The sequence below is a fragment of the Oenanthe melanoleuca genome, chromosome 17 (assembly GCF_029582105.1).
Source record: "Oenanthe melanoleuca isolate GR-GAL-2019-014 chromosome 17, OMel1.0, whole genome shotgun sequence".
NCBI classification, from domain to species: domain Eukaryota; kingdom Metazoa; phylum Chordata; class Aves; order Passeriformes; family Muscicapidae; genus Oenanthe; species Oenanthe melanoleuca.
This window is the reverse complement of record NC_079350.1, coordinates 3,780,533-3,794,181: the sequence shown is the minus strand read 5'-3', so window position 1 is coordinate 3,794,181 and position 13,649 is coordinate 3,780,533. Positions and strand designations below refer to the sequence as shown.

The window sequence follows — 13,649 nt, the reverse complement described above, 5'->3', positions numbered from 1 at the left end:
AGCGCTCCCCACAGCCAGCGGCGGCGGTGGAGGCGAAGGAGAGAAAGCAGGGAAAGCAGGGAAAAGAAGGAGGGGAGGGTAAAGAATGAGGGAAAAGAATGAGGGGAGGGAAGGGGCGGGCACGACGCCACAGCCTGGCTCCGCCCGTGCGCGCACTCGCGCCGCTCTTTTGGCTCTCGGGCCGCGCCGTAGCGCTCCCGGGAGAGAGCGGCATTGTGCGGCCTCCGGCCCGCTCCGCGCAGGCGCCGCCCCGCATTCCCCGCCTGGCGGACCCGGACCCGCCGCCGCCGCCGCGTCCCCCCCTTTCCCCTCCCGCGGCCGCGCTCCTCCCTCGCCGCGGAGGAGGTGGCGGCCGCACCCCCCTTTTCCCCATTCCCCATCCCCCGGTAAGTCACCAAGAGGAGAGAGCGAGGCGGCGGCTCCTCCTTTCCTCCTCCTTTCCTCCTCTCCTCCTCCTCGTCTCCCGCACCGCCCGGGGCTCTCTCTCCCGCACCGCCGTTGCCCGCGCGCGCCGCCGCCGCCGCCGCCTCCCCTCAGGCAGCGCGCGCGGAGCCCGCCCGCTCCCCTTCCCTTCCCTTCCCCCCGGCCCGGCCCCCGCCCTCCCCCGGCCGCGTGCGGACCCCCATGGTCACCCCTCCCCACTCTCCACAGAGAGCTCCCCCCACGTTCCCAGCGAGGGAAGGGGCGGTTCGGGGCTGGGGGTGTGATCGGTACCGCGTGCGGACCCCCATGGTCACCCCTCCCCACTCTCCACAGAGAGCTCCCCCCACATTCCCAGCGAGGGAAGGGGCGGTTCGGGGCCGATTTCGGGGCTCAGGGCTGTGATCGGTGATCGGTACCGCGTGCGTGGCGGGGGATGCTCCGGCCTGGGAGCCCCCCGGGTGTGGAGCCCGCCCGGGCCCGGGCAGCGATGCTGCGGTGCTTTGGCATCTCGGGTTCGGATGAGCTCCAGATGAAAAGGAGTGGGGATCTGCGTTAGGAAAGTTTAATTTCTTATTGCGGCCCCCAGATTGGCCGGGGAGTGTCCCTGAGCAATCAGGATGCGATCTCGTACCATGTGCTCTGGGATGACCCTGTGCTCCCTTCCAGCCTGGCCCTTTCTGGGATTTTGGGATCTCCCCACACCCAGCACAGCCGGCAGGCAACTGGTAGCGTCCTGCGCTGCACCCTGTGGGGAGGGAGATGCTTGGAATGCCGGTGGATCCTGAGAGCAAACGCTGCTCCCGAATCTGCTGCCACCAGCAAAAGGAGCTGCGATGTTGCAAATGCACTTAGAAGGCAAATCCTGACAGTGTGAGCCGGGGGTGATTCTGTTCCTGAGCTGAAATGTGGCTGAGCTGCAGTGGAGATTTGTTCCCTCTGCAGCATCAGCCCCGATTACAGAATCCTGGCACTGCACTCCATCAGGTCTTGTTACAGAAATCGAGTCTGGAGAGGCTGATCCAAGGCTGCTGCCAGTCAGGGGGAATTCTTGAGTGGAGATGGGGATGGTTTGATGCTCAGACCTTTCAGCAGGGAAATATGACACCAAAATATTCACATTCTGAGGTGAAAGGAATCTAGTCAGGTCTCAAGCTTTGCAAATGCTGCTTATTTTTTGTGTTCTTTATCATCTCTTATGCCTCTAGTTTAATAAATTAAAACAGAAGGGCCTTGGGCTGTTCTTCCATGTTCCATACAAACTACTGTATTTACCCTGTGCTAAGTACTTGTTACAAGTGTTTTGGGGTCTGCAGTATGAAAACCCTGCCACACCTCAAAGCTCTTGTGCTGCACTTCTGTTTGGAAAAAGCTTTCCAAGGAGTGATCAAAGGCCGTGGCTGGAGTTCTTGGTCTTGCACATAAGTAGGTCTGAAAGCCTAAAATACTGCTGTGTTGTTCAACAGATAATAAATAGGGGTTTTCACACTGGTTTCTGGCAACCTGTGCTTTGACCAGTCTCACTCTCGTGCATGCTGAGAATCTTTTTGACAGCTAATGAGAATATTTTGTTTTTCTTCCAGGTTTTCCTTTCAGTGTGGTTCTCCTCTCGGTGGCAAGAGCTGCCTTTTGAAGCAGCACATTCATTCTCCCCTTCAAGCACCCATAAGTCTCATTTGCCAGCTCCAGAACCATGGCAACAGAAGAAAAGAAGCCAGATGCAGAATCCACCAAAACACAATCTACTCCTTCCTCCTCGACCAATCAGAGCAAGGTGTGTGTGGGGCTCCAAAAAATATCACTGTTAAAAACACCTGGAGCTACCTGAATACTCAGCAGCCAGACAGAATCAGAGATTTGAATTCTAATGTTATTAAGATTATTATTATAAAATTAAGCTCTTTTCCATGTGGCTATTTCTGCTGTTGTCTCGTGCTGAGGATTTTATGGGAAAAGTGGATGGAGTGCAGCTCTGCTGTAGTGCTAAGTGGGGTTTTTTTTGTTGTTGTTTTGGGAAAGTTCTCACTAGTGAAATGGTTCTTGTCATTGTGATCACGACAAAAGCTGTTTGTTTTATCTTTGGAATGCTTGGAGGTGGCTGGAGAATTGGTAAATCTCTAGTTGTGGAGTGGGGAAACAGTTATTCAGGTTCTTTGAAACCATGAAGCCTTTTCAGTGGGTAAAAGCGGGGATTTTAGGGGCATGTGTTTAATTCATGATCAGGGTGAAAATGCAAACACTTGAAAGCCCTGATCAATATCAAGAATATCACTTGGAAGTGCCAGGCACTTTGTGGTTGGGCTGTTGGGTTATTCTCACCTGTTGGTTACTGGCTTGGATGGAATTCACCCCAGGGGTGACTTGGTGTTGTGCTTGGAGCAGTGAGGCCCCAGACTGAAAGGATGTTTGGTTGTTTTTTGCATTTGGTGGGGAATGGGAATGTAAATGTGATGTAAGTTCTGGATTCTGTTATGGTGAACATTGGTCCATTCCTCTGTCCTGACCAGAGCTGGCCACTGAGATACTGAATTTGGAGTTTAACTCATTCATACATTTGTTTCTTACAGCCTGCCCCAGTAAAGCCAAACTATGCTCTCAAGTTCACATTAGCAGGACACACAAAGGCAGTGTCATCAGTCAAGTTTAGTCCTAATGGAGAGTGGCTTGCCAGCTCCTGTAAGTATTCCTGCTTTTCTCTCATTTCAGACACAAATGTGGGCCTTGAAAAGGGCCTGTCTGCAGTGCTGCCTCCATCAGGGAGAGAAGGCATGTCATGTCATGCTTTTTCTTAAAAGTGATACCAAAGCTGTCATTCTTCAAGATAATTTAAGTTTTGTTACTTTGAGGACTGGGTCTTTGCATTGCCAGGAGAGCCCTCACCTGTCCAGCTTTCCTTACTGAGCAAGTGGGCAAAAACCAACACAGGATTCTTTCCTGTGCAGAGGAGACCCTTGTGCTTTTCTGTATCACTAGAAGTTTAAGCTTTTAAATTAAACTTTTGCACAACTTTCCTGTGGGAGATAAGGAAGGTGCTGCTGGGCTGCAGAGTTGGATGCACATGCTCTGTCCTGTGTGCCTGTGGTGGTTGGCAGTCAGAGGCTTTGATGCCCCAGTGAAGTGCAGAGGGTTGTTGTAAATAGTGTTTCACTGTTAAGTGATAGAACAAGTTCCCTTTCTGTCAGCTTTGGTATTTCATAAGGGTTTTTTTGGTGTTCAGCACTGCTTGACAGCTTTGCCTTGAAAATGTGCTTCTGTGACTGTCAGTGATCCAGAGAGGATCCATGTGTAGGGAAAGGGCAGCTGGAAATGGTGAATATGACAGTGAGGGTCACTGGAACATCTTCCAGACATGGGAATGGCTTGGGGCTTTGACTTAACTGCAAACAGCCTCAATAAAACACTGTGCCATACAAATCATTCTTACAGTGTCCCCATCAGAGTCCCCCTCCCCTCTCCCCTGAACATGTTTTCCAGACTATATCTGGCAAATAGTAACTTTTTTCTCTGGCTTGTTTTGCAAGTTACCATGGATAATGTGTTTGGGTTTCTGCAGGCATCCATTCAGTCCAGCTTGTGGTGTAATTATTGTTCTTTTTGGGGCAAAAGCCTTTCAAGCATTCCCGTGGACCAGCACTACTTTTACCACTGGCAGTCTAAAACAAAAGTAGAAACCCAATTTGTCAAGAGAGAAACTAAAGCTGCTGGAGTGTCTCTGCATTCCAGGCAGCTTATGTAACCTCAGCTGCTGCAGAGTGCTGTGTAGGAAGCTGTTCTTCACCAATTCCATATCACCTCCTTCCCTCAGGTCTGCCTGGGGAGGGAGAACTGCCCAGAACCAGAGTTAACTTATTTCCTTTCACCTGGGAGGGACAGCTCTGGCAGTGCTGTTAATTAACCTCTGAACTGGCACATTCTTTTCCAGCTGCTGACAAACTCATTAAAATTTGGGGAGCATATGATGGCAAGTTTGAAAAAACAATATCTGGTCATAAGCTGGTAAGTATGAGATGATTACTGGGGGAATTTAGCTGGGAAGAATTTTGCTTTCTTCTCCTCATTCAGAAATTTCCATTCTTGGTTAGTTCTGCCTGTGTAAGTTTGTTCTTCAGTCTTATTTTGTAGTTTTTTGTTTATATAGTCCTGGAATTGCTGGAGTAATATTGGGGCAGGCTGGGAATATGGGAACACCTGCATTCCCAGTGCCCTGCCAGCTTCTTGTGTCCCTGAATTTCAGGAAAACCCACCTCAGACACAGGGCAGAGCATTGCTGGGTGAAAATCCCTGTGAGTTCTGACAGTGTGTCCTGTTCCATCTTCCCTTTGTATAAGAAACAAAACACTTGCCTTTTAAGGAGATTGAATTTTTCTTGTGGGTTTGCCTACATAAACACAACACTTACTCATTCTGCAAAGTTCTAAAGAAAACACAAAACTCCCAAGCCCTTTGGTTTTCTTTTTTTTAAAGTTTTTTACATGCTGAAGTTTCATGAGCAAAAATGAAGATTTATCAAAAGAAAAACCACTGGAATCTTCTCCAGCCTTTGGGGATTTGGACTGTAAAGAGCAACCATTTGTCATGAAGAAAAACCACTTACTCAGATTAATTTATGAGCATTCTATTTAGGAATTCTAACAAAGGGTTTTGGTGGCCACAGTAAGAACTGTGTGAATGAGCTGCTGAGGTTCTCAGAGTATGTGGCTCAGCTTAAAATTAACTTGTGCCAGAGGAGCTCTTAACCCAGCAAAATCACTGAAATCCTGACTCTCAGTGCTGAATTTTCATTCAAGCTTCAGCTGGGAATGTAATCTATGTTTTCCACTTTTCTGTGGGGCTGAACAAGCAGAGCTGAGAAGAGAATTGTTTTCCTTTGTTTTAGGGGATCTCTGATGTTGCTTGGTCATCAGATTCCAACCTCCTTGTCTCTGCCTCCGATGACAAAACTCTCAAAATATGGGATGTAAGCTCGGTAAGGGCAGGAATTATTATTTATTTACCTTTTATTTTTCTCCAGAATTTGCTTCTTCACTTGTGTTCCTGCTTGTAACAAGCTGGTGAATGGGCTGAGGAGGAATGAATTGTGCTGTCTGCTCTTGGAAAGAGTGGGATGCTTGTGGGTACCCTGAGGAGCCTGTTGTGCTCTGAGAGAGCACTAAAGCTGGTGATGGAGACAGAACCACAGCAAAAAGCCTCTCAGATGAAACCTTTTTGTAACTTCTTAGCACAGCCACACTTATTTCTGCTTCCCCCCCATTCTCTCATGACAGAGAAGTGGATAATTTGGTTGTGTTTTGATTAGGGATGTTAAATGGTTTGGATCTTCCTGAGCTGCCCAAAGGGTTTGCACCTCCCTGCAATCTTGATGATTGTTTTATATTGTTTTTTTCTTTCCTGCTTTGTTGCAACTGGCTCTCTGCCCATCTAAATCTGGGGCTGGAGATGGTTTCTTTCTGTGCTGCACAGTGATTAACCTTAATGTGGTCTCTCTGGGTGCTTTTATGGTGCTGGGTGATGCTGTGTATTTAACTCTGCTGAATTTTATTTTAGGGTAAGTGCTTAAAGACATTGAAAGGGCACAGTAACTACGTTTTCTGCTGCAATTTCAACCCTCAGTCAAACCTCATCGTTTCTGGCTCAGTGAGTGGTTTCTAATTTTTTTTCCTTTGTGGGAAGCAAGTACTACACACTCTGTCACTTGTCACTGAAGGGACAGACAGGTTCTTTAGGGATCCTTGGCAGAATGATGATGGCATTAAATCATAGTTGCAATTACAGTTTTATTTTCTTAACAGATTATTTTGATTAGTGTAACACCCTAATTTATGATTAGAATGGCACAGGATTTCTGCAGGAAGGATTGATTTAATACAATTTATAAGTAGTGATTACAGAATTTATAGTACATCTTACACTTTCTAATCACCTGGATTCTGACTTATCTAAAGGATGACTTCTAATCACCTCTCCCTCTGCAGATTGGGTCAGATCATTGTTTGAAAACAATATTAAATGAAAGAATATGAATCACAGAGCCCATTTCAATTTTCCCTCACAAGCACAGCTTGTAGTCAGGTGAGCTGTGCATTGCCCCTGCTGTGTTTGCTTGGGGAAAAGCCTTTAATCCCTCCTGCATGGAGCCAAGGAATTCAGGGAGCTGTTCCCAGCCTGTTGGTTGTGTCCTGGCCTTTCTGACCCAGCTGGGATAAGATTTCATGCTGTAGCCAAGCTGTACTGAGTGCCTTGACTGAACCCCCTGTGCCTCTCTTCCCTCTGCAGTTTGATGAGAGTGTGAGGATATGGGATGTGAAAACAGGGAAGTGCCTCAAGACGTTGCCTGCTCACTCTGACCCAGTTTCAGCTGTAAGTCCCTCCTGATCAGTGAACACAAAATTGCTGGTTTTGTTAGCAGAGCTCCTCTCCTGCCCCTCTAGAGGGGTGACTTTGTGCTCTGTTACTGAGCCCTTACACAGAGTCCAGGCTGGGCTGTGGTTGCTGCCAGTGGGGATGAAGTGAGTGGTGTTTTCTCCAGGATTGTGGATTTTGGTCCTGGCTGTAAATGTGAATAGTGCAGAGGTGTGCCAGGCATGCCTCAGTGTCATTCTGGACACAGATTTGTGGCACTTGATGCTCAGAGAGCAACCTGCATTTCTTTATCATTGCTGAAGTTGTTCCATAGAACACTCCTGTTTTAAATCTCAGTCATTTCATAGGAGAAATGAACTTGGAATTCAGCAATATCCATTGGAATTAAGGAAAACCACGAGGTGTCTCTGAAATGAACACTGAAAAAAATCTGAGCTTCAGATATGTGTGGCTGTTCTGACATGATTGTTCTGCCATGTGTAAAAGATATGTCACACTTACAAATGGCTCTTAATAGTAATAATTCTAAAGAATTGTTCTTTAGATATAAATAGCAGAAAATTACTTTAAAACACATAAGTGGCTATATAAGAGATTCTATTCCATGCCCTTAAAATAATCAGTTTTTTTCTCCTGATATGTTCCATGTCAGAAATGGAAAATAAGGACTTGCAGTGGAGCTTGAACAATTGATCTTTATGAACATCAATAAAGTTATTATTTTAATAATTAGTGTTAATAATATTACAGGTGCATTTTAATCGTGATGGATCCCTGATAGTGTCAAGTAGCTATGATGGACTCTGGTAAGTGATTATTTCTTCTCTGCATCACTCTTTGCACCTTTTAAATTTTAAAAACACTTCTTAAAAAAAAAGAAGTTTGCATTTGTAATGTTAAGATTGTAATAAAAGACTTCAAACCCAATGATAATGATTTTTATGTGTTTTTTTAACAGTCGAATCTGGGATACAGCATCAGGCCAGTGCTTGAAAACACTGATTGGTGAGTAGAAATATTTCTTGTCTGGGCTCTGTTTTTCACACAGATTTTCTGTGTTTCAGTGAAACTATTAAAAACAAATGAATGGCAAAAGAGACCCTCTGTCAGTGAGACAACACAGCTGTGCACTTTGTAACACTGATTTTAATTTTGCTGTAGATGATGATAACCCTCCTGTGTCTTTTGTGAAGTTCTCACCAAATGGCAAATACATATTAGCTGCAACTTTGGACAAGTAAGTAAAAAAAAAAAGGAGAATAACACACAGATTTGAAATTTGGAGTGTTAGATGATGCTTTATTTTACTTTTTTGGCTGCCATAGTAATGGTAATACATGAGTTCATATATAGTGATTTCTGTGGAGGAGAATATGAATGGCATGGCAGTAAAATTGATATTTTGGGGGTTAACTAACCTTGCATTCCAAAGCCAGGCCAAAATGATCCATGCAGACTCTTGGAGAAACATTTTTAAGCTACTAGGAACTTTTTAGATTAAAAAAACCCAACTTCCAGGAACTAAAATCTTGGTTTTTCTTTTGTTTTCCAGCACTCTTAAACTTTGGGACTACAGCAAAGGAAAGGTAATTCTTTCTCTTTATGTAGACTTAACTAAACTTTTAGGAAAATTGGATTTTACATGTGATTTTTAATATAAGTACTACAGAAAAAAGTATCAGTCCCCCTTTAGGGGAGAGGATAAACTTTTAACAGAGCCTGTTATAACAGGACAAGGGGTTTTAAACTAAAAAAGGGTGGATGGACGCTTCAAATTCCAACTATTCTCTGATTCTGACTGAAGATGTCTTAGAAAACAAAACAAGAATGCACTTGCCTTCTCCTTAGCCCTGAGAATTAAGTATAACAATATTTCTGCATTTTTCTTGAACCATAAATTGCCTTTGATCTCTTTCACTGTTGTAATGGGACAGATTTAGGGCTTTGTTTTGGGTTTTAGAGCAGAACATCTGCATCCTCTAGATCAGCTGGCAGGGTAGGAAGCACAGGCTGATGTGTTTAGCTTTTTTTCCCCAGAAAAATCCCTCCCAGTTGCATTAATGTCTTGTGACCCTTCCCTTCCAGTGCCTGAAGACATACACAGGACACAAAAATGAGAAGTACTGCATATTTGCCAATTTCTCTGTCACTGGTGGAAAGGTTGGTGTTGATCTGATTTATTGTTACCTATGTGCATTTTTTACTGCTCCTCTCTGTAGATAAAACAGGATTTGGGGGCTGGAAGTCTCCTTTGGTGGGTGCTGCTTTCTGTGGCTCTAGCTGGGCTCACTGTCAGGTTTCCTGATTTTTCCTCCTTCTCCCTTTCACATGACAGCAATGAAATGTTTACTGAGCACTTGGATATGGACCAGAAAGATTCAAATAACTGTGTTTTCTCTCTGCCCCTGCAGTGGATTGTGTCTGGTTCAGAAGACAACCTGGTTTATATCTGGAACCTTCAGACAAAAGAGATTGTACAGAAATTACAAGGACACACAGGTGAGGGAGAGGATTTTGTTTTTATTGATAAAATATCCCTCATATCATCAGGCTTAGCCTGAGCATTTTCTCTCTGATACCAGTTTTGACTCTCAGACCCATAAATTCTTGTCTGGCTGAAGCTTAATTGAACCCTGGGAGTTTTGCTCCTTTTTATGAAGGGTTTTTATGGGCATTGAAAATGTTTTATTCTTCACCTGTGAGAACTTTAACATCAGCTTGCAAAGGAAATTTGCTTGAGCACTGAACTGGTCAAGATATTTAATTGTCTCATAAAATTAATGACTGATCTGTTAACACCTTCCAGAGCTGCATCTCCCAAGGATAAGGATTGATGTGGTCTGGAAATGTCTGTGCATGTGCCTGGGCTTGAACCATGAGATGTCACCTAGTCTGAGTCCTGTAAAGAACAGAGTTTTGACTGAAATCTCTGTGCTCAGTCCTTTGCTTGGGGCTGGATCCCAGTGATTGGGGCTGGATCCCAGTGATTTGAAATGTAAGGAAAGCAGTGGCAGCAGATTTTCATTGTCAGGCTCTGAAGTTGAAATGTTACCTAAGAACTGACCAGAATGTTGGAAATAGCCCATGACAAAAAACCTGACCTGGGTTTTGATTCAGCTGTGTCTGACATGATCTGATAACAGTAAGAACTCAAATCTAGAGAGTTCTCACCTTTTGAATCCTGTCAAACACTTCCCTCAATTCTTTCCTGCTTGTATTTCTTCTCACAGAGGAGCAACAGTTGTAAGATTACAAATAAAACATTTAATTCTGCTATGAGGAAAAAATAACTTGGCTTAATGAAACACAGTTGCTAATTTCCAGAAATGAACCAGATTTAAATAATTCCATTTTTCTCTTTTCTTTTTGCTCAGATGTTGTCATCTCCACAGCTTGTCACCCAACAGAAAACATCATTGCATCAGCAGCACTAGAAAACGACAAAACAATTAAACTGTGGAAGAGTGACTGTTAAATGTTCCAGGATTGCTTTAGAGACTGTCAGGAAAAAAAAAACAAAAAACAAACAAAAAAAAGTTTTTAAAAAAATTATTAAAAAAGAAAAACACCCATAAATCCAGTTTGGCAGGAAACCTGAAGAATATTTGATGAAGTGGTTTCTGTTAGTCTTGGCCCAAAGAAAACATCTTAGCTCTGCTAGAGCTGGGCAATGTGGTGGAAAAAAAAAAAAAAAAAAAAGATGCAGTGTCTCCTTTTCTTGCCTAATGTTTTGGCAGATAAATGGATGATTCTGATGTCGAGTCAGAGCTCTTGGACACCCCAAAGATACTGTATTTTCTGATGGCATTGCTTCTGGGCACTGTTGCTGCTTCAGGAAGAGCTGCCAGTCTACTTTGTACCAGTAAGTTAAGTCACAAGCCTAGAGATGTGTGGAATTTTTTAAAAAAATGTCTAATTTTTTTGTTTTTTAATTTTTTTAAGGTTTTTTTTTTTTTTTTTTTTTTTTCCAGAATGTAGGTTTTAGTCTCTTGGGAAGTTTCTGTATTGTTTTAAATAGGAGTACTGCATCTTTAAGGGTGCTTCATTTTAAAACACTCAGCTCAAACTTTGTGACCAAATAAAACCATGCAGTTCCAGATTTCCCTCTTCCTGCCCCTGACTTGACTCCTGTGGTGGAATCTCTTACCTTCTGTATAGTTGCTTACCTCTTGTTAAGTGTGTTTAATAGATGCTGTTCTAGAGCAAAGTTACAGTTCTTCTGTTAACCATTAAAATGAATCCTGCTTGTAGTTGTTCTCAGCATATTTTAATTTTCTTTTTTTTATTTTGCCTCTTCTATTTCTAAAGCCAACTCACAGAAAACTGTAAAGTTATTTCAATGTAAAAAGAAACAAACCCAGACTTTTTGTATCTTGGCAATCCATGGTATGAAGCTGTATTGCAAATGGCATGACTCTGTATCTATCTCAGCATTGGTATTTCTTTCCCTTTTTGTCATATCCATGTGGTATTTACACATCCAGAAAAATACCATGTGCCATAATAAAAAGGTGGGATTTTATGTGTATGTTTGTGGTTAAGAGTGTGCTCATGTGAAGTGTCTGTGTCCATGGAAGCTTCTAAAAACATTTTTAAGGGGAAATGTTTTCTGTAGAAACTTCAGTGAGGGAGGATGAGGTGTAGAGAAAAAGAGGAACAAACACAAACCTAAATTTATGTAATGAAAGGAAAATGATTGAGCTGAAGGTGTCCTAGCAGAGACAGCATTTCTACAACCCCTCACAGAGAAAAGGATTCCTGCTGCCCTCTCCTTGCAGGGATCCAGGATCTACCTTGTGCTGGGAATGAAATACACAGAGGCACAAGTTTTACTGCACCCAAAAGGTTCTGCTGCAAGGGGATATTTTGCTCCTGGTGAAGCAAAACCTTTTTGTATTTACCTCATGTGCTTGGTAATAACAGAAAATCAATTTCAGTCCAGACCTCTGGAGTGCTGCACTGATGCTGCCTTGCTTTGAAACCCTTGGAGAAAAAGAGCTGCAAGACATGAAGCACAGGTTTTCTTTTTAAAGTATAAAAATAGAGTTCATGTTGAGCTGCTAAAATGGCTATTAATAATATCCCTGACTTTGGAGGTTTTTCATTATCCACAGGAAGGGACAATGTGTCTAGACTTGGTGCCACTGCTAAAATGATCAACTCATGATTTTTTTTCAGCCTTATTCTTGAAGACTAGTGAAACTCTTCAATGCAAGATGTGGCTGTGCTGCTTTACAGCATGGAGAAGGTGGAATTTTACTCCAGCAAAGCATTTTAATGTTGATTCAGAAATATTTCCTGGCACAGTGCTTCTCATATCCCAGTGTGTGAGTGGCTTTGCTTGCCCAGCTTGGCTGTCACACAGAGCTGTGGAGAAGGAAGATGAATTTTCTGCTATCACTAGGAAATCTCTTGAACAGGGATAGAAAAACCCCTAATGTAAAGGATCTGCTGTAAAGCTGCTCTTCATAAAGGCTGCATTTAAATCCTTAATATCCCACCTGGGATTAATGCTGGGGCCGATTGGCATGAGCTCTACTTACCTCTAATTCTGTGCAGCCTGGCATGGCTGTGGTGGTTGGAGGGCCGGGATTAGCTCAAGCACAGCTCTGGAAACGAGGATTGTGTTCTGGCTGGAGGGGCTGGAGTAGGGGAGGTGTGACTTTATTTTAGATATGGACTGAGAGTTGCTGGGGTGTGTTACCACTGCGGGCTCTGCTGCCCCGGCCACTTTAGCTGAGGGAAAAGGCGAGCTGGGTGACTGAAATAGAGGCTGCTGCGTTTTTTTGTAGAATTTCCCGCAAAGGAAATAAGAAAGAAAAAAAAAAAAAAACATGGTTAGATGCCACGAAGTAGGTGGCAGTGCCTTAACCGTATGTGTGTTGTACAGGCCACTAGGGCCTCTTCCATCCTTATCAAGGGGAGTGCTAACCTTCTCTCCTTTCATACAACACAACAGCTGGCCTGCATTTGAGTCTATTTAAACCTCCGATAATTTATATTTCCTTAGATAGTGTGAGCAAAATTTTCCAACTCTTTATCCCCTCAGTGTAACATCTCTTTTTAATCTTTATTATATATTTTGCTCTAAGTCCCTAATTTGCCCTAAAACTTGTAAAATCTCAGTAAAATTGCCAAAATGCCCGCAATTCTCGCTCCCTTTTAATATATTCACCACTTTCAGCCAATCAGCGCGCAGAAGGCGGGGCTGTCCCGCCTGCCCCGAGACGCGCGGGGTGTGGTTTCGCCCCTGCCTCGCTGATGGAGGCGGGACCGCCCGCGGTCCGTGGGTTCGAGTCCCGCCCCCGGCGGGCGGTGCGTGGGGCGGTGCCGCTGGGGTGAGCTCAGCGCGGGGTGTGCGGGGGAACCGCGTAACCTCCGCAGGGTTTGCGATGAGCTTTCCCCATGGGTATCCATCGGGTTTGAGCTTTCCCCATGGGTATCCCGCGGGTTTGAGCTTTCCCGCCGGGTATCCATCGGGTTTGAGCTTTCCCCATGGCTATCCCTCAGGTTTAAACTTTCCATGCACAGCCCGCGGGTTTGAGCTTTCCCGACAAATATCCCTCGGGTTTGAGCTTTCCCGCCTGGTATCCAATCGGGTTTGAGTTTTCCCGCCGGGTATCCATCGGGTTTGAGCTTTCCCGACAGATATCCCTCGTGTTTGAGCTTTCCCCATCGATATCTCTCGGGTTTGAGCTTTCCCCATCGATATCTCTCGGGTTTGAGCTTTCCTGACAGATATCCTTCGGGGTTGAGCCGTCCCGCCGGGTATCCCGCGGATTCCAGAGCCAGCGGGATGCGCTGCTGGAATCTCCCGCAGCCGGAGCAGCCGAGCAGGAGCGAGCCCCATTCCCGACGTGTTCCCTGGT

General features: G+C 44.5%; 2 protein-coding genes and 1 non-coding gene across 3 annotated transcripts in view; 1 reads left to right on the top strand and 2 right to left on the bottom strand.

Annotated features, from left to right (window-relative positions):
* BRD3 (bromodomain containing 3) overlaps positions 1 to 714 on the bottom strand; it is a 46,498-nt gene extending 45,784 nt beyond the window's left edge. Inside the window, exon 1 of the mRNA XM_056505498.1 lies at positions 396 to 714. The gene's annotated coding sequence lies outside the window, so the exon portion shown is untranslated. The remainder of the gene's footprint in view (positions 1 to 395) is intronic.
* On the top strand, positions 172 to 11,308 carry WDR5 (WD repeat domain 5). The gene is made up of 14 exons (XM_056505511.1): positions 172 to 386; positions 2,004 to 2,194; positions 2,988 to 3,096; positions 4,343 to 4,416; positions 5,297 to 5,386; positions 5,965 to 6,054; positions 6,694 to 6,777; positions 7,531 to 7,586; positions 7,739 to 7,785; positions 7,942 to 8,017; positions 8,333 to 8,366; positions 8,866 to 8,940; positions 9,192 to 9,279; positions 10,155 to 11,308. The coding sequence occupies exons 2-14, from the start codon at positions 2,114 to 2,116 to the stop codon at positions 10,253 to 10,255; spliced, it is 1,005 nt and encodes a 334-aa protein (XP_056361486.1). The 5' UTR covers positions 172 to 386; positions 2,004 to 2,113; the 3' UTR covers positions 10,256 to 11,308.
* A 1,298-nt stretch (positions 11,309 to 12,606) lies between these two features.
* On the bottom strand, positions 12,607 to 12,734 carry LOC130260290 (U6atac minor spliceosomal RNA). The gene has a single exon (XR_008841761.1). It is a non-coding gene; the product is annotated as a U6atac minor spliceosomal RNA (small nuclear RNA).
* Positions 12,735 to 13,649: the final 915 nt, after the last annotated feature.